The 21,611-nt window shown below is 39.1% G+C and overlaps 2 protein-coding genes across 6 annotated transcripts in view; one reads left to right on the top strand and one right to left on the bottom strand.

Moving 5' to 3' along the window:
• LOC124136239 (mitogen-activated protein kinase kinase kinase 1-like) overlaps nt 1-14,907 on the bottom strand; it is a 45,665-nt gene extending 30,758 nt beyond the window's left edge. For 4 of the 5 annotated variants that reach the window (XM_048399609.1, XM_048399611.1, XM_048399610.1 and 1 more), the window contains exons 1-4: nt 14,482-14,907; nt 3,760-3,895; nt 2,218-2,265; nt 631-768 (exon numbers count right to left, since the gene is read on the bottom strand). In XM_048399609.1, the coding sequence (XP_048255566.1) occupies nt 631-768; nt 2,218-2,265; nt 3,760-3,895; nt 14,482-14,687 (528 nt within the window). In that variant the 5' untranslated portion in view covers nt 14,688-14,907. Of the gene's footprint in view, nt 1-630; nt 769-2,217; nt 2,266-3,759; nt 3,896-7,291; nt 7,432-14,481 lie in introns of those variants that run through there. The other variant, XM_048399612.1, reaches the window with a different exon arrangement.
• Nucleotides 14,908-16,608: 1,701 nt separating this feature from the next.
• LOC124136206 overlaps nt 16,609-21,611 on the top strand; it is a 28,017-nt gene continuing 23,014 nt past the window's right edge. The window contains exon 1 of the mRNA XM_046502071.2: nt 16,609-16,964. The gene's annotated coding sequence lies outside the window, so the exon portion shown is untranslated. The remainder of the gene's footprint in view (nt 16,965-21,611) is intronic.

The raw sequence follows: 21,611 nt of genomic DNA, 5'->3' as shown, positions 1-21,611 counted from the left end.
GTAGGAGCCAGGTACCCACAGGACTACCTGGTTTTAAGGCAGGGACGGGTAACTCGGGTACTCGGGTGGGTCCTGAGTAGGACCCAGATACACACAGGACTACCTGGTACTAGGGCTAGGACGGATAACTCGGGTACCTGGGTCGGGTAGGTCCTGAGTAGGACCCAGATACACACAGGACTACCTTGTACTAGGGCTGGGACAGGTAACTCGGGTGGGTCGGGTGGGTCCTGAATAGGACCTGGCTACCCACAGGACAACCTGGAAGTAGGGCTGGGACGGGTAACTCAGGTACTTTGATGGGTCGGGTGGGTCCTTAGTAGGACCTGGGTACCCACAGGACTACCCGGCCCCGTGGTTCGTCATGTGATATATGGTTATATGGCATTAACAATAAAATTTGATGGTTACACTAGTACAAGTCGCAAATGTTTGCATTTCTTTCTGACTGTGTGCACGTTCTTCTTGACTTGTTAAATGTTTGAGTAAAAACAAAGCTTCAGTCAACTTCAGTGTATGTACAATCAGATCAAAACACTTTTTGTACCCAACCTCGGGTACCCGAATAGGGTCGGGTACCTGGGTAGTACATTTGGACTCGTTCCAGCCCTACAGCAATACAATACTCACAGAATTGGAAGGTGAGACTTTCTTGCGTGGAACCCCCGAGAGAATCGGCTGTGAGTTGACGACTTGCTGTGTGAAGGCCGACTCTGCTCCGGGGTTTGTGTTTCTTCTCTTTAATCCACTTGATATGCTTAGAGGAATCTGAAGACATAATTAGTCACTGTCATTGAGGTGTGGGGGGCTTATCTATACCTGAGCAGAGACTGAGCCCTAAGTCTGCAGCAAATAAGTAAAAACAGTAAAAACAGCATAAGAAACTAACATGTCTAGTCCACTAGTCCTTATAATGATAACATAAAGCAAAAGCCTTAAAATAGCAAATTTCTACTTGTCCTTATGATGCTTTAACTATTGGGCAGTTTATAGGACTAGTGTCAATTTCTATCATTTAAAAAAAATCACAATTTGATTTTCCAATTTTGAACAATAGCTAGATTTCTTCTCAGTTTGCCTGCCAAGGGCACTTTGTTTGAAATCCTCATAAATCCCTGGGTGTTCAACATGGCTACACTCATGCCTTCTGCTTGTACACATTTGTCAACATACAACTGATTTTTGTTTCCAATTTATTCACCATGTTAATTATGACTCATCATGCTCATGTTATCATGGTTATGTTTGATTCATAATTTACTCTTATCCAGATATCATGCACTTCCTGTATTTGACTTTAGCCACTAGTCTCATGCCAGTCTAGTAATGTATTTAGGTAAAGTTAGATTAGTTTAGTTGTTGCCTTTATATAAAGAATAAAATCTACCGTAGAAGTAAAAGTTCAGGCTGGTATACATCAACAAGAATTAAATTCAGACTAGCCATTACATGGTGTGTTTGCTTAAGAGACAGAAGAATCATAATGCTTTTGTTTTAAGCAACAATCTGCACTGACACCAGGGCCCACTTGATTCCAACATTGGTACCATGTATGAAGCCAATTCTTGTTGTCTCCAGGGCCCACTTGATTCCAACATTGGTACCATGTAGGAAGCCAATTCTTGGAGTCTCCAGGGCCCACTTGCACAGAGCGATCTTAGCGCTAAGATTTTCGTAAGCCTACGTTAAAGTATGGATGTTACGATCATCTTAGCGAATTGGCTTCAAACATGGTACCAATGTTGGAATCAATAGCAAACAGAATTGATTTCCTACTTCCCAGACTTTTGAGTCTACTGACCTGAACTGGTCACTCGACATACTTTTCAGTAGATTTTAGTGTTATGTATGGATTTTTATAAGCAAAGCTTAGCTGGTCGAAAGAAATTTTACTAGACTTCGGCTTTGGACTAGTGGCCAATGTCACTGTCTGTTACCCTACCTTCCTATCAAAAAAGTTAAAAACATATAAAGTCTTTGAATGGCATTTAAGGATGTCAACTTCTTTATTATGACGACCACAACATTTCAGAGTATATGCTCACATTCACCTAATGGAGGAGCAAGCCTATACTCTGAAACATCAAATCTATTCATGCAAAATGCTCAAATATTATTCACAATGACAAGACTGGGACTGTGCACCAGACCACAGAGCCTGCATCATGTGTCTAGTGGCTGCATGTGGAGGCATGGTGCACCGACACCCTGGCTTACCTGTGATGGAGCTACCGACGCTGCAGATCCATTGCTGTGTCGAGTGTACTGAGGACAGAGATAATTTTCAGAATTTGATAAAAAGAAGGTCCCTTCAAATACATTTACTAGAATGCGTTTTTGCTCTCCCAGCTCCTTTGTTTTTGATACATTAGTTCAAGTTGTTACTGTAAATCACTACTAAATGTGCTTGCAAGTCCCCAAAACAATACTAGCAAATTAAAGCCGACAAAGATAATGGTAGGAAACAAACGATACTCGTTTAAGATTTAGTCCAAATTGTTTCCATGGAAACAACAAATTAAAAAATCTAAAAATCTAAAAATATGAAAAGGCAATCGCTGAGCATATATTGTCATTGCAAATGTATAGTTTAATGCAAAGATAATGAATTAGTTTGAAACAAAGCCAGAGTTGTCCAAAAAATGTTAAAATTTTCAAAATAGAACAGGACACCAGTGAAGCTCACGAGCAATGCATATCCCAAGTTTTGTTGAAATGTTTTGAATTGTTTTCAAGATATGGCCTGGAACGACCCCTTCCTTGTTTGAGACTAAGTTGTTTCCATCATGTCTATGAAGATATAAAACAACAACCAATTTCGAATTATTTAAAAATAGCAAATCACACCAGTTAAGCTGATGAGCAATGCATATGGCAAGTTTCATTCAAGTTATCACTCGGAATAAGATGGCAACATCTGTGCCGAAGCTCACAGGAATGTCTCCCCTCCCTTTTTGATTGTGGGTTTCAATCCCGGTTCATCTTCATTATGTTTCTAGGTTTGTCAGCACCGTGGGGTTCATCAAAGTAGTAAACGTCTGAGACCTGCATCACTTCAGGCTTTCCTCCCACATTAGCTTACATGCCATGATATAACTGGAAAACTGTTCAAAGCGGCAGTTTAACCCAACACACTCACTCGCTCACATGTATTATGATCACTGCATTCCAGACATCCTATCTGTCTAACAACTATGAGAGTTCACGCAAAGAGCGTGCTTCAGGTTGTTAAAAAAATGATTTATAACAATTGATTGGTTGCCAAACAATATGTGTTTTCAGATTTGTGGGTTTTATGGAGTATTCGATGCCTGGATATTTCATTCAGGACTGACAAATGTTAGCAAGAGGTTTCAAAGTAAGTTTGTGGGCATTGAATACTCAACCAAACCCACAAATGTGAAAATGTATAATGTTAATCTCCTATAAAGCAAGAACTGGGAGTGAGTGAGTGAGTGAGTTAGGTTTAACGCCGCTTTTAACAGTATTCCAGTTATATCGCAGCATGTCAGCTTAATGTGGGAGGAAAGCTCAAAGTGATGCAGGTCTCAGACGTTTTCCATTTCACTGAAACCCACGGGCACAGATATGGTGCTGACAAACCTAGAAACATAATCGGGGCAAACCGGGATTCAAATCCACAATCATAGGTTTCTGGCGTGCCCAAGGGACACAACTCTGCACAGCGAATCGCGGTGCCTTAGATGACTGGCCCACCCATGCCCCCAAGAACTGGGAAGGAAGTGATTGATGTCTTACTGAAGGCCTTGTTTTCTTCTTCTCCAGCAGATCTTTCTTCCAGGCCGGCATGGACTTGAGCCGCTCTCTAATCCTCCCGTCATCCAGACGTTCTTCCTTGGCCACGATGGGGGGCTTTTTCTCATCTTTCAAAATACTGCAACAAAATAAGTATCGATAATGAAAATTTCCCCCATTTATCATTATATGAGTGAGTGAGTGAGTGAGTGAGTGAGTGAGTGAGTGAGTGAGTGAGTGAGTGAGTGAGTGAGTGAGTGAGTTGGGTTTAACGCCGCTTTAAACAGTATTCCAGTTATTTACAGCATGTCAGCTTGATGTGAGAGCCGGAAGTGATGCAGGTCTTAGATGTTTAACCACTTTGTGAACCCCACGAGTATGGGTATGGTACTGACAAGCATAGACACAAAATCTGGACAAATCTGGTAATTGAACCCATAATCAAAGATTTCTGGTCAGGGTTAGCATGGTTAGAAACGAATTATCATATTCATTCATCAAAAAAAATAATCTGCTATCCAGTGGCAAGAAAATGCCACTGATTCTTCATAAAAATTTTCAAATCTCAGACAAGTGATTTTACGCTAATTTTGTACACTGTTGGCACACCAGTGGGATGCAACTCAAAACATCCTATTGTGCCAAACACACTCTTCCTCTATTCCGGTTCATGGTTTTCAATGAAGCATGGGATTAATACTGATGAGCCATGGTGGTATGCAGTTTCTCACTTAACCAACCCGTACTTTGAGTCAAAGAGATAGACTGCGTGTGTTTGTGTTTATCACCCAGCACTCCAACTATACGACGACAGGAATAGACAGACTCTTGGAAGCAATGTTGACGTGATTTATTTAAACTCCTCTCATACTTTTCAAGGGTAGGTCCATTGTAGCACATTCATTAAGAGGATGAGTGGAATACAGTAGACTATTTCAAACAACTCTTCCAATGACTTTAGAAATATGTTTTAAGGGCAGGATTATACTCAAGGACAGTTACCATGGTTACATATTCGGACAGAATTTCATGGAACCTGTGTTTGTTTGTTTGTTTGTTTGTTATTTAACACTTCGCTCAGCAATACTCCAGCTATATGACGGTGGTCTGTAAATAATTGAGTCTGGACCAGACAATCCAGAGATTGACATCATGAGCTTCGATCCACAGAAATTGGGATCGACGACATGCATCAACCAAGTCAGTGAGCCTGACCACCCGAACCCGTTAGTCGCCACTTACAACAAGCATAGTCGCCTTTTACGGCAAGAATGGGCTGCTGAAGACCTATTCTACCCCGGATATTCAGGGGTCAATGGAACCTGTAAACCAAGTCGAATGACAACACTCATTCTTTTAATTTGTTCTTGTTTTTATTACACCAGAGCTCCTACTATCATCATGATGATTATTGACCAATATTTAGTTCTCTAAGCAGGTTTAGAGTCTAATAATTCATGGTTCTAGCCAACTGCTGGAATAAATAAAATGGACACAAACCGAAATTGCTCAGGTAGGTTCAGTCAAAACTGAGTAATTTCCCCTGTTCAACAGCATAATTAGGGCCAAACCATTCCATCACTGAACACCACAGCTTGCATACTGGGTTATTTATTCACATGCACCATGTATACAGTGTATTCCTCACCATCTTCTCATATTCCATCCCCATCACATGCACAATAAATAGAAAATATTTTCTTTAGCATGTTTAAAAATTCACATTTCATAAACTGCCTCCAGACATTGATCATGTGGGTTCTGACATTTATATATTTTTTACCAACATGTTCAAAATGGCTCCAGACTACCATGTGTACCTTTCTGGGGAAAACATCCAACGGATTGGTCAACAGCTGGTCATGTGATCATGACATCCGTGTGGATAATAAGCATGATCAGAGGAGCATTAATTATATATTCAAGATGGCACAAATTCTACATCACAACTAATAACAGAACTCGATTTAACAACATAAAACATGCACAAGTGCAATCTATTATTGAAAAATGCAACAAAATATTTAGTGCATGTCAACAATGAACATGGTAAAAAAAATCAAAATTTGTTTTAGACTAACATGGACTAACCCTCCCTTCTCCACACAAAATCGATCTATGAACACACTAAATACCTCTAAAGTTTATTTTCCATACTAAATCACTAATCCCTGTGTTACGTGTAATCATGGTAATTGGTCAGGCTTTCATAGGATTGACGCCATCAAAATATGGGTACTTGAAGATTATGTGCACATTCCTATTATGTTTTACAGAACTGCATTGTTAATTTTTGTGACACTTGCAGCAGGCCGGCCTATGTTTCACCTTTGATAAATTTATGGAACCCGGGTGCAACCTGGTTTTGTTTGGTACAATTTGGTTTTCATGGCAACATGTACGTGGTACAAGTTAAATCAAGTTCCTTAAATCGAGCCCTGATTAGATATAACTAATTACCAGGATTATAGGGATAGAAATGTCATTTTTGTCAAGTGTGAAACAAAGCACTTATAAAATTGTTGAGTTGTGGCCGTTTCAAGTAAAGCGTACCCAAAGAATAATTTTGATCTCTCTTCAAACTCCGCCAAACTGGGAATACAAAAAACTCCAAACTAAGGCACTTAGGTATTTCTGGGATAATCAGGGGCTAATATTCATGATATTAGTCGGCAATTTTCAAAAAAATAATCAGTAATCAAAACTAGATGTATCTGTTTGGTTCTATTTGACTAAACATATGATTGCCTTCTGTCACCAAAACCCCTCAAAATTGGTAAACCTTCCCATCACAAACAAACACAAGTAATTGTGATCCATGGGCTATTACCTGGCTGTATCATTCTTGTAAAAGTGTTTGTTTGTTGTTTAATGCAGCACTCAGCAATATTCCGGCTATATGATGGCAGTCTCCAAAAAATCGAGTCTGGACCAGACAATCCAGTGATTGATATCATGAGCATCAATCCACGCAAATGGGATACAATGACATGCATCAAGTCAACGAGCCTGACAACCCAATCCTGTTAGTCACCATGGTCACCTCTTACAACAAGCATGGGTTGCTGAAGGCCTATTCTTCATGGGTCACATGTTATGAACAAGATGAAGTTTGGGTTATCGTAGAAAGAGATGGGGTTACTACAAAGTGATAGAAACTTAACACATCTAAGTACACCTGTCCTAATGATCTAGTGCCACATGACATGTATTAATGTTTTGCCAAGATAAAATTATAAAATTGTCCTGACAAACATGACAAAACAAATTCATAAGGGTTTAGGGTAAAACCCCTTTTTTCCACCAATGAAGTCAAAACTGATCGTAACAACTAGACTGCTCTATATCAGAAAAACACATCTCTCCATTCAAACACAAACTGTAACAATGTGTAATTTGATATGACAAACTTGTCAAACAGGAATGTGCAGACACAATTGTATTGACAGGTCAGTTAAGAAGCTGTCAGAGCACAGAGTACACAACTCTACCTGTGCCTACTGACAAGATTGGAACAGCTAGCACACAACTCTACCTGTCGGTAACAATCAGGATCTTGCCAGGCAACTCCATGTTGACTGTAAGGAGATCCTCCATGAAGGATTGGTCTGTTTGAATGTCTCCCAGCACACCGCCAGGTCACATCAGCTCTGAGTGTATGGACTACCTTGACCCTGGTATTACACTGACTATCTATACTGATCTCTCTAGGTCAACTCCTCATCAGCTAGCCTTGCTCCAAGGCTGTACTGGAAGATAAGTCCATGGATGTGTAGTAATTCTACCCTCCTAATAGGCAAGTCTAGATATGTGGACACTCCAGTCTCTCATCATGTTCATTGGGACAACTTTTTCTTATTATTTACATAATCTATGAATGATTTAAACTAATAATTATTGCCTTAGAGACTTGTGAAAGTCTACTCATGAGAATACATGTGGAGAATCCTTGTTGCGAAATGTTCTATTAATAGATTGAGTGTAACACTCACATCAAATGCAAACTCATGGCTAATAAATATTTCAAAGGGGAGTCGATTGTAGGCATCGTCCATTTTGATTAGTTGAAAGAATTTATTTTCTTTGGGAGTGGCCATAGTGACAGGAATTTCTGAACTGATTTTCTAGAGTTATTTCATACAGCTACCTGTGACTCATCATGAATGCCACACAATGCATTTAGCATGTTCGGTGATAACTTGACACTACCATGATCAGAACACTCGTGAACCAGCTTCTCTGAACACGATTAACGGAAACCTTATGTTCCCGACTTTCAAACTTTAAGAGGAAGAAACTCTAACACTCCATAAGTAGAATAATACCTATTCAGTCAGTAACTTCAGCCACTAGTCCAAAGCCTGAGTCTTGTAAAGATCTCGTCAATCTAGTAAGCTCAGCTAAAATAGTCCACATATTAACACTACAATCTATCAGCTGTTCTATTGAAACTGATGCTAAGAGCCAAGTTAGGGCTGGTAGGCGCAAATGTTTTTGGCACAGACTGCCCATTGTAAAACTATCAAAATAGAAGATGAACATTTTCTGTTCAGATGCCCTCTTTACAAAATATTCAACTACTATCATCCCCCGCGTTAGCTATGTATCCAATTTCACTCAAAATACTTCTAAATCCACCAGCACCTTTTCACTTCGTTCTTTTATAAAATGTGCATGCCAAGAAAATCTGCATCTCCTCTCTAGACCTTAAAATTACCACAGAAGAAGAAGACTTTTATTGTACACAAACACCCACAGGAGACGGTACAGACCTTGAACATAAACAGTTATAAAGAAAGCAAAATGGTCCAATGCATGGGTAATAAGCTTTGGATATGCACAGTGTAATAGAAATATTGCTAACTTATAACCCATGCGGACATATGTTAATTTTGACCTCTGATCAAACATGGCTTAACATAAACTCTGCAGGCTCAATACCCTATATCTGTTGAGAGGAATGACAAGGGATAAAGTTTCAATGAACAGACATCAAACTAGCACTTGACCTGCTAACCGGGACAACTTCAAGGCAAAGTAGTTGTGGAATTATCAACCCAAAGCGGTGGTTATACAATACGTCAAACATTTTTTCAACCATCTGCTGAACGGACAACTGAGACCAGTGCTGACCATCAATGTTTACCTGTATATATTTATCCTATTGTAAATGTATACATGTACTCAAATAGACTAATATTTGCTGTTTGTATTCAACACTTTCAAGTTGTTATGTTACCAATCGCTTCTGTACTACTTATCTGCTTAAATGTTTTTGTCTCGTACATAATGTACTAGGGGTGAAATGATACAGCAAGGTCCCAATACGATACGTATCGCGATACATCGGTCGCGATATGATACATATTGCAATACACATTTACATCAAATCGAGTGGAAACGTCTTGACAATAAAATATTTCAGAGCAAGTTCTAAAGGAATTGCTAGCTGAAGACACATGTTCGTAGCGGCTATGTTTAGTCATGAACTTGAATTGCTAATAAGGACACATTTTGCAATATTTGACTGACAAACTTGCTGGGAGTCATTAAATGATGCATAAGTAATTTATTTTAACAAGTGTATCGTCTTAGTCGCCTTGTGTATCGTTCCCAGCAACGGGGAAAAATGTATTGTACTGTACATGAAGACTAACAATGCACCAGTGCACCAACGTATCATTTCACCCATAATGTACCTACGATACCCGAGCCATGTGGTTCAGTTTTCTTATTACAACATGTTTGTGTCTGTGTTCTGAGGTGCCCTCAGGCTAATTTTTTTAAGATCTGCTGGTTTGTGAAGAAAAAAAGATTGTTTACAGAATACCTGGCATAGTCATTTGCTAAGTTTCTTATCAGCATGATCTGTCCAACATAGCACCAGCAAAAATGCAAAAAACTTTTATGTGTGCCAGAAAGATGTTTATATGTGCCCATAGGAATTTTTGTATGCCAACAATAATATTTTGGATCCATCTTTGAACCCAGGGAATGTCACTTCACCATAGGCTAGATAATGAGCAGTAGAATTCTAGAAAGTTTGCCCTTTTCCTTCACCATGTTCACATTGATCAGTTTGATACTGAGCATATTGAGGATACCCTTTGAATTTGAGAATCCCACTTTCAATTTTGTGAATCATACTCTGATACTGTTTATAAGTACATTGATATAACATTTATATATTGTCAAACACTGCTGTGTCGAAGTTGAAGGGACCTATGTAAGTTCGCAGAGACCAAGCTTTTGCTTCGAGATAACTGTAAGCATGGTAAGTCCAACACATCAAAGTTCGACACAAAGGTGTTTGACTGCATTCCTCATTTTCCATGAGTTGATCCAGCTTACTTGTGAAAAGCCAGGGTTGGTTGGTTGGTTTGTTGTTTAACGCCACACTCAGCAATATTCCAGCTATATGACGGCAGTCTGTAAATAATCGAGTCTGGACCAGACAATCCAGTGATTAATATGATGAGCATCGATCCACACAATTGGGATCGATGACATGCATCAACCAAGTCAGCGAGCCTGACCACCCGATTCGGTTGGTTGCCTCTTACGACAAGCATAGTCGCCTTTTACGGCAAGCATGGGTTGCTGAAGACCTAATCTACTCCAGATCTTCACGGGTCGCAAAGGCAGGGATAATTCTAGGGTCGGGCCTTGTGCTTTTAGCCTCTAAATTTGAAAAAAGGCCCACATTTTCAAATACAATGGGGGGTTATAACATTGTCCTGTATGGGCAAGTGTGGGTGTACCTCTGGAATATTTTAAATTTCCACATTAAGGGCCCATGTCAGAAAATTCCTAGAGTGAACCCTGCAAAAGTATATTTATCTTTGACGTCATGAACCATCATTACAAGGTACATGTATACTCACCGCCTATAGAAACACGAACCACAAAAACACATAGAGAAGTATGTACGTTAAAAAGAGATGTTTCCAATGTGTACCAATTAATGAAAAAACTAACATTCAGTCAAGTGTTACCACAGAGTGTCTTTATTCTTATCACAGTATGCTGCACATGATTTCCAAATTTTACACGCTAATCCTGCACGTGACAAATGGTGCATCTCGAGTCATGGATCTATGACGTCACATGTGATGCTTTCATGAGCGTCGGTTCACACAATATACCAGTATGTTCGTTTGTGCATCAAACCAATCTAATATCTCTTGAATATGAGTAATTCTTCATATATTAAATAGCATGTACATGATGTATGGTATTCTCGTTTCTGTTATCAGTGAGTATATTTATAACAAAATAATAACATGACCTATAAGAGTGTCCTTCAGCATGTTCAGGCACTGGGAATGTCTTTGAACCATGCCACACTGGTGCCATCTAACCATCAGTCTAAACTTGAGTTAAAGAATCCGACGTTATTTATGAATATTAGATGCGCGTGTGAACAATGATCTTGATAAGTTCAATCATGCGAGTTATATCAACAATATATGACATGGGTATTTACTTTTACATCCCATGTATACCCTAGCAACAGAAAGAACTACAACAATATTAAGTACAAAAGTAAATAGGAAAACAGCCATTATTCAATGAGACAGAGATAGCTGTCAGCATGGTCAGCTTACTACAAGGCCATGTATGGACTGGTTGGAAACTGATTTATCCATGTTATCTGTTAAAAATGATTTCTTTTACAAAGTTTTACCTGCACATGAAGTTTATTGTTTTAACCATATTAACATCTGACTATAGTTAAACAGATGAACTCTTAGAATGTTTGAAAGAAGGTAAAAATGGGTTGCTGCACATGCCAAATCATTGACAGGTAAATATTTTCTTTAAGTTAGTTTTAACCGTAAACCCGTGCAACTCTTCAATGAGCATTGCCATGACTGCTACCTTCGCAGTATCAGTACACGTAATCCAATATTGACAATCTACTTGCAAAATCATGTAGTTTTACCTTGTTCTAAAGCGTTCTGAATAAACAAGGTGATTAGAAAACAGATGCAACACCAATCATGCCAATCTGAAAGTAAGTCTTAAGGTAAGTCCTACCTGACAGATTTTTAGTGTTGAATATCCACATGATGTAAATGTAGTGAACACATTATCATAACAACAAGAACATTACTTTTTAAAAAGAGCCACAAGGCTGTAGCTCACCTACATTTATTTTTAAATATTATATTACTTTTATCATGTTTATTAGATAAGCTCTGGCTTCACTTCTCTTGCACCAATACAGCATGTGATTTTAGCTACTAGTCCATAGCCCGAGTCTAGTTAATCTTCTTTCAGTCTAGTAAGCTTTGCAAATCAAAGTCTATACATTATCACTAAGTTCTACTGAAAAAAAATGTCAAGAGACAGGTTCCGACAAGTAGACTCGAAGTTTTAGGCACAGACAAGACCTGCATCACTTCGGGCTTTGTTCCCACATTAAGCTGACACGCCATGATATGACTGGAGTAATGTTAAAAGCGACGCTAAACCCAACTCACTCACTCACTTTAGGCACAGACTGACATTCAGAGTGAAACTGCCTGTAAAGGACAGCCCAAGGCCACCACTGGCCACCAGTTTGACAAATATTAAAAGAAACTATATCATTTTACAAAGCTGACATCTGCTAGGATCTTAAGCCTATGTATTCTGCATATAGATTTGGCAGTCAAAGTTTGCTCAAGCCTCATCTGAGCATGCTGATGTGGCTTCTCTAATACGCTAATTTTTGTAGCAGTTTTATAATGTTGCAACTCGCACATGGTTACATTTTACTTAATATGAAGCTTTAACATGACAAACACGGAGCCACCCTTGTCTCTCCTGTCAGAATTGACCACATGTGATCTGGACAAATTAACATGATTACTGGGATAATTGTTACCCCTTTTTAAAAATAATAATCTGAGATACAGGGATGTAGCTGAGGCCTTTTTCAAGTTTTGGCAACTTTGGAGATATATAAAGTGAGAAATAATTTAGCGAGGACTCCAGAAGGATCAGCCTCCATATCTATGCATGTAGACCTCCGCGGCTTGGGGTCTTTTCCCCAATTTAGAACGGTTGGATTTGACTGAAATCTGTCCATATTGTTACCTCGTTTCATTTTGTTGCTGTGTGGACTCTGACCGCATTTCATAACGCTTTAACCGACCAGGCAGGCTCTAAACAAACATGGACTAGACTCTAGATAGCTAGCGGACTAATATATTGCCAAAAAAGCAAGTAGATAAAATATGTGTAGGCAATTGTTTTTTTGCACATATGTAGTTACATTAGTGTCTAAAAACATGTTTCAGTTGGAACTATATCACTTGTTGTCACTGTCCGACTGACTAATCACTGACCTTCTGACATAGTTAGTATATATGCGCACATTCCTGGAAAGCTTGCAATGTTTAGGTATTATTAGTGTCAGCTTAGAATAGGTGTTTCGACGACAGAATTTAAGAATGACATCTTCATGATCATATGACAAAGCCAAGGCTCACAAAATACAATGTATATTCCAAGGGTTAAATGTGACGCACAAATATGCATCCAGTATGCACAAATGTAGAGAATTGAATATTTATAGTACCTACAGTGCATCCAGAGCAGTTATGGGTATTTCTTATTTCATCCATCATTGATATACATGTACTAGAGCCATTAAAATCAAAATTTTGTATGTTAAGGTAAAATCCTGATTCCTAATACAGGATATTTACCATCACAGACACACTCATTCGATAACCTCGATCTGTATCAATGACTACTTTCACAAAGACCACACTTTCACAAAGCCCACACTTGCACGTACATATAGGTTCACTTGCACAAAGTGATCCTAGAGCCATACTTTGACAAGACTTGCGATATATTATACCATATATATATATATTGACCCTGTAGTAGGGCTGGGACAAGTCCAAATATACTACCTGGGTACCCGGCCCCCTATTACCCTACCCTACCCTACCCGGGTACCCACTGTAGGTCTCAGGAGATGTCTCAAAATGTCCGATTGGGAATTTTTTTTGCATAGCCCTGGCAAAACGTATTTAGATACATGTATTAAACAATCTGGTCCTGCATACACTGAAGCTGGATTAAGTTATATCTTTATTCAACCATATGAAAAATCAGTAGGAATGGGTGCATAGTCAGAAAGAAAAACAAACATTAATGACTTGTAGTGTAACCATAGATTTCGAGATAAGTTTAGTCATTACACAATATATCACGTGACTAATCACTGGTCCGGGTAGTCCTGTGGGTACCCAGGTCCTACTCAGTACCCACTCGACCCTACCCTTGTAGGCCTAGATGTTGGATGGCAAAAGCAGAGGACAACTGCACTATATACTGCCAATTTAAGTATGCGGGTATTGATTCACTTAATATAAAATCGTACAATTTCTCAATTTATTTTTCTCAACCAGAAGTTCAGTTACAGCATACATGCATCATGTATACACAAGAAAACTATCATTTTTTAACTGCTCTCCAGTAAAATAAACAGCATGCCTCTGGCAACACGCATGGGCTTGCATGATTTAAAGAGACAACGGTGTCCACCATGACTGCGATGACAATGGACAGAGACAATTTCTTCAGTTGCGATCAATAATGACAGTGGATGCAACGTGCTCCTCTGGCATCGGCGCCATCTTCTGACAGTTCTATAGAAAATCAGATTAGGTGCCGGGCTAAAAATAGATCTAAGACAAGATGGATTTGGGCAATCTTTCCTACCTCTCAGAAGGGCTGGTGGGGTCGAGATCTTCCTCGGTCGCCTCGTCATCTCCGTCTTTACTTCGACTTTTGACGGGTTTCAGACGTTGCCTCCAGTTGTGAGGGCCCTGGAAATCGCCATCCTCCTCCCCGAAACTGCCAGGGTCGCCAGTAGCAGCCCCATAATCCGAATCAGGCAGCGAAGTTGAGTTGGCGGGGGAGGCCATGATGAGTTCTCGAAGATGTCATGTACATCCCACTTCTAAAATGCGAAATTCTTTCTGACTGACAGCTTAAGATTTAAGGTCCTGGTGTTTTCAGAAAGATGACATTCAAATTAAGCTTACAAACGTTGTTTTCCATGCGATTGATGTTACACGACGATAGATTTCCTAGTCCAAAAATCTTCTTCCGGCGGGAATGTTCTTGTGATGGTATGTTTATGCAGCCTCGTTCTCAGCAGGGGAATTTTTAGAAATACTACCATAGAAAAACTAGTTTCCTTTGTATTGTGTCCCCAAAGGCGTCTGATGAAAAACATGTTTATTTTTATCATTATCAAAATATATTGACACAGGGATACATCTAGGATTGTCAAACTAAGTGACATTTGCAGGCAAAATTGGGAAATATAGTGATATTTTTCAAAAGTGGATTTTTAGCATTCTTACTTCATACAATCTGAGGAATTGAGAAAATTGTAATTTAATTTCGGCATTTCCTCTGTCATTTGCTCATATCGGCCTCTGAGCAGATCTAGATAAATCAATCTACATTTTCAGTAATATGTTGTTGTTAGTGCCCATTTCTTTGTACTTTTGTAGTCGGGTCTATCTATGTTTTTCGAGTGCATGGAGTGTGATTAATTCATATTGAAAACTGTTGGCTAAAGATCTATTTTTTTCGGAGACGCTCACAATTCTCTTTATTCGACACCACTGGTTCTGTGTAATGTAACAATCCATTAAACAAGTATCAGTCTCAGCCAGGCTCCACGGTCTGGTGGGCGCTTCACGTATATGATCATGTCTAGACACTGTAATTAGCACATTGTGTAAACTTTGGCCGCTATTTATCGCAATATCTACAACAAACGTGACTTTACAGACGAGAATATTGCGTACGCTGCGAAGTTATTGCCAATCTTAGCATTATTTTACTTTCTAAATGACTATGTATGACAGAGTTCATCAATATATAACTGAATAAACTGCTATAGTGAGTGAGTGAGTATGGTATTACGCCGCTTTTAGCAATATTCCAGCAATATCGCGGCGGGGGACACCGGAAATGGGCTTCATACATTTTACCCATGTCGGGAATAGAACCCGGGTCTTCAGCGTGACGAGCGAACGCTCTAACCACTAGGCTACCCGACCGCCCCGAATAAACTGCTATAAGCATGCATACTTACAATATAGGTCATGCACTTTATAAATCTTTCGTTACACGGGCCTACTTGAAGCTGTATCCAGTAATGCATTCAAATAATTAACATCGTCATTGTTCACGTGTTGTCGGGTTTAAAAACATTATAAATGTATATCAAACTGCATTTTCAACTGGTTAAGATATTCAGTCAAGTTTTACAATTCAAATATCACACAACAGGAGTAGCCAAATAATATTCTAAAACTAAATTCCGTAAACAATCGTATTTCATCTGAACATTCTATTATATCAGAACAATATTTCTTACCGTTAAAGAATACATTAAAAAATAGATTTGATGCATAAAAATAAATGAAATGGTGACATGTAAGAACTGCACTTTTACTTTGCAATTATTTACATTGATATTCCAGGTATCTTTGTAATTGTTTTCAATTCCTTTGTAGCATTTTTTTCAAGGAAATTATAGGTTGCTTGAAGTAGAATCCCTTCATTGATTTGGCAACTATTGCACCCCAACAGACATCACTCATTGTTTTATTAAAACATGCGTATATATGAATAAAATTATCACAAACTATATATCTCACTCTTTATATATAAGAAGTAATATACAATTCATATCATTTCAAGACCATACGACAGTTGTTCTTAAAATGAAAAGTAGTTGTTGGACAAGTAGCAGTAAATTTGGTCTCGCTGTGAATCGTGCTATTTTTAGATATGAGCAGGTGCTTGGCAGACTTCGTCATTGGATCTTTCGAAAGCTACACAGAAGCGAGTCTGTTTTCCAAAACAAGAAGAGGCATCATATGCTGTCTTTTTTATTGGGATAGTGTAATCTAAACATGCAATGGAAGGTCGACTGGCGGAGCGTTGCGCTGTCATTGATGTTGCAAGCTGTCAGAAATCGTATCTGGCGCCTTCGACTTGATCACACGGAAGCTGGGTCATTTGTTGTTGTTGACAACAAGGTCACATGTCACTGTTCTGCTGGTCACTTTCATGGCTGAGGGTACAGAAACTGAACTACTGTTTTAGCCACCGAATTTGAATTGTTGTAGCAATTAACGGACTTTTCACCTGGGTCATCGCGAGGAGTGCGTAGACAGGTAGGGACAAGTGAATGTCATTAAATACACGTTGACAATGTGAAGGTTAATCACACGAGTTAAAGTTTGCAAAGTTTCCTCAAGTTCGCGGCTCAAGCCGTCCATAGAAATACACACGTACAGAAATAAGTTTGCATGTCGTGAACAGACTATTGTTCTAATCAATTTGCTGCCAAACCTTGTCAAGGAATGCATGACTGATAGTAAAAGGTATTTCAAGGTATATATGTAATATTTTATAATCTATTTCACTTGTGTGAACAGGTTAATCGTTTATTTTATTTTAAAAGAATCCCATACCTGTGTATGATAGGCGACGATTTCTTTAATTTACACATACTTTGGTTGTTGTTGTTTTGTTACATAAACTAAACTAAACTAAACTGTTTATGTCTGAGGTGTATATAAAGAAATTGTCGCCAACAGTGTTTCTGATCATATGTACTTGAATATCAATAACTTAATAATGAGTCATGTACATGATCATGCAATGATTGAAAATTTTAAAATAAATTAAAATCTTGAAAATTATTTTACCTAAATCGTTATATATCTATACACTTGCATGATATTTAAATTTATTTTTCAGATTGATTAAGAAAATTATCCAAATTTAAGCTGTCAATGCCATATTCTGACTGTATTTTGGTTTTGTTACACTTTTATTTATTTCACAAAATTCATACTTAGCTATTATTATTGTATAATCAATATTGGCAAGCATGAACATGTAGACATGTATGTGTAAATGATTAAATATTATTGCAGATTTACTTGATGTTTGATTATAAAGCTGTCCCATGTACTGGTGACTAGGGCTAGGACGATACACCAACTGTGCGATTCAATACGTATCAGGATACAATGCTCACAAACCGATACGTATCATGATACTTGCATGTGCTCTTGTCTGTGGTGCATAAGCCTTCATTTTCAAAGACAGGAATCTTGCCAAATACCTGGCACACTGACAATTTACAGTTGGCAGTGTCAAATATAGTGCAATGGATGAAATATTTATGTTTTCACCACTAATTTTCATTACTAATTAGTGTTTGATGTAACAATTATTATAGCAATGATTTTAGGTATGAATCAATATTATTTACTTAGTGTGCGACTTGTGATCGACACTTGTAATGAGAAGTAAAAACCTGTGCTCCACTGATGTATCATCCCACTACTACTGAGTGAGTGAGTGAGTGAGTATGGTTTTACGCCGCTTTTAGCAATATTCCAGCAATATCATGGCGGGGGACACCAGAAATGAGCTTCACACATTGTACCCATGTCGGGAATCGAACCCGGGTCTTCGGCGTGACGAGCGAACGCTTTAACCACTAGGCTACCCGACCGCCCCCCCACTACTACTGATGACAGCCTCCGTGGTCTAGTGGTAGTGCATCTAGAGCAGAAGGTCTGGGTTTCAGTCCCTGGCTGCTTCATAACAAAAGATGTTAAAAGATGGTACATCTTGTTACCCTGCCTGGTGTTATAACAAGGACTGTTTGGCTTGGAGTCAGTATACTGTGTCTGAGTGGGGTATTCATGTTAATCTGCGGCATGGTGTCTCATTGGGCTAGCACTTAAAATCGGCATTAGTCTGGACTAATACAAGCAGCCACACACACACGTGCATGAACGTCACTATATAAGTGCAATAATTTTGAACATGAAGTTAAACCCCATTTCACCCACAGTCCACCTCACCATGTCCAGTGATAGAAGCTAACAGTTTTAGTCAACTAGTCCTCATGATGGTAACATATAGCAAAAACCCTAAAAAGGGTACATTTCTAATACAATGTAGTCCTTATGATACCTTAACTATTGGGCAGTTTGGCAAGGACTGCAGGACTAGTGGCAATTTCTATCACTGCCATGTAGTGATTTTTCCAATACGTGTAACATAATAAAGTTTGGGAAACTTTGCCGAGGGGAATTAAGACAAATCAAAGACTATATTTATGACTCATTTGTGCTTTTGGACATATTTTCTTATGTATTATAGATAGCTACTATTTTGGGGCTCTTGTTTTGGGGGGAAAAAGTGTGCGCCAACTTGTACAATAGTCTGGACTAATGCCGGTTTTATAGTGCTAGCCCACTGAGATACCATGCCACAGGTTAACATGGATACCCCACTCAGACACAGAGTGCCAACTCCGAGCTAACATGTCCTTGTTTTGTCCTCTTCGTGCCAAACACCAGGCAGGGTAACAACAAGTACCACCTTTTAACATCTTTTTGTATGAAGCATCCAGGGATCAAACAGCTGACCTTCCACTCTCCGGGCAGATGCTCAACATCACATGACCACAGAGGCAGTTTTATAAGTAAGACCGCCATATTGGATGACAATGGTGTATAAAGTCAGCTTGGAGGTCAATAAATAGAAAAGACATGCTTCATGACTTCTGAAAGTCACATTTCAATCTGTACATGAAACTTTCAAGGTTACTTAGACAGTAATGTGTGTAGTGAGATAAGACATTGAGCAAACTTGGCACCAACAATAAATTCCTGTGTAACACATTCCTAGATTTTGACTAAAGTGCATTTCACAATATTCATAGGGCTAAATATGTGAGTATGAAAAGTGAGATCCAGCACTGGCTAAAAAGCTGATGGGTGCTGTGATAGATCCTGTAAGTGTTGAACTGGCCTAGCAGAGCAATAAATCATCGTTATTCTCCCAGTTCCCTGGAAGCTGACAGGTACCTTTGTAAACTTATCTGTAACCAGAGGCAATGTTCACTGTTTTTCAACTCCTGAGTATTTCTGACCTGTTCCGAGTGCAAACTGTATTGCAGAACTGTGAATAGAAGCCTAGATAAGAGACAGGTCGTAATATGTTGCCTTGACTCCTGTTGCGGTAAGCTCTCCTAGTCTGTGATATGTGACACCAGGAGGAGAGCCAACTGCTGGCTTGTATATTGGAATCGGATCATAACTCTCGCCCAGAGCCTCACCTGGTTTTGTAATCTCCTAAATCTATTCTGACTGTCACTGAAGGCTTGGAGAGTTTTACACACTACCAGAATGCACTTGAACCTATAGTCTCGGTGCAGACAAGCAGCGCTGCAAGTCAATGGAGGCGGCCACAAGTAAAATAAAGTGTTTAAGCATGTTAACTGAGTTTTGATTGAGACAAAATATAAAGATGTGATGTAGAGTGTCACTCCCTGAGTTAAACATGGCCAGATTTAATGTCCTGGTAACAACGCTCATACAACAATTGGCTGACATATGAATTAAGGCTGAGACGGGTACTCGGGTCGAGTGGGTCCTGACTAGGACCCGGTACCCATAGGACTACCCGGACCCGTGGTTAGTCACGTGACTAGGACCCGGGTAGTCCTATGGGTACCCGGGTCCTAGTCAGGACCCATGGTTAGTCATGTGATATATTGTTTAATGACAAAAATTATCTAAAACTCTATGGTTACACTATAAGTCACTAATGTTCCCATTTCTTTCTGACAATGCACCCATTCCCTCTGACTTTTATATGTTTGAATAAAGATAAAACTTCAGTGTATGCATGGCCAGATCGTTTATCACATGTATCTAAATACATATTGGACAGTTTGTACCTATCTCTTAATATCTACAGCGGGTACCCGGGTAGGGTCGGGTAATAATGTGGTGGGTACCCGGGTAGTAAATTTGGACTCGTCCCAGCCCTAATATGAATGTTCCTATCACCCACAACGTAGGCCTGAAACAATATGTTTATCAGGAGACTTTTTATCACATATATATACATGTATCATGACTCTATACTTTGTTCGTGATGTTCGTTGTTCATGATGATTCAGTCAAACTCGCTTGTCTTGACACTTTCATTTTCTCAAATATTGTCGGGATGAACAACATTCCGGATATCTGAACCTTGTCATTTACCCCAACACCCACCCCACCCCCTGCCCCACCCAAATTCATTGGGGTCCAAAAAATATGTATCATATGTTTTGTTCATGATGATACGGTCAAACCTCACTTATCCGGACACTTTCATTTCCTCAAATATTGTCTGGATAAATGACTTTCATAATATCTGAAGCCTTGTCATGTGTGTGTGTGTGATGATATTTTGTTCATGATGATATATGTAGCATGATGCTTTGTTCATGGCAATAAGCACCTAGTTGATAGTGTGAATTTCCAAGGTTTACAAACAGAGACTGTCTAAGTAGGGTAAGTACCCGACTGAGACAGTGTTTGTTATTGCTGTGCCTTAATCACAAATACCACCACGTATTAGCCTTTCATATCATAAGCTGACCAGAACTGTGATGTCAGAGCTTTGTGTTGTGTACCAATTACTGGATCAGCCTGACACTGCCAGGAACCGTCACCTAGGAGTCAGTGAAGCATGGTGCTAGGGCTTCCCTCTGTGTCCAGCAAATAAGTTGGATAGTTTGTATAGAAACATGATTAAATGATACTTGGAGGTAGAGATAGCCAGGATCTGAGAGAGGAATGCAGGGTAGGGCTAGCTATCGGTATAGATTATAGTTATGATAATCGCTAACTAAATTGTTATCAGTTCTCGATAAATATTGGAGTAACTTTAAGCAAATATGCAGGTAAGTCCCGAGAGAAATCAACATATTTCACGCCACAGGTGGGCAGCGACACATT

This window comes from Haliotis rufescens, unplaced genomic scaffold (assembly GCF_023055435.1).
Source record: "Haliotis rufescens isolate VD_foot unplaced genomic scaffold, xgHalRufe1.0.p SCAF_2, whole genome shotgun sequence".
Classification (NCBI taxonomy): Eukaryota; Metazoa; Mollusca; class Gastropoda; order Lepetellida; family Haliotidae; genus Haliotis; species Haliotis rufescens.
This window is presented reverse-complemented; position numbering and strand designations above follow the sequence as displayed.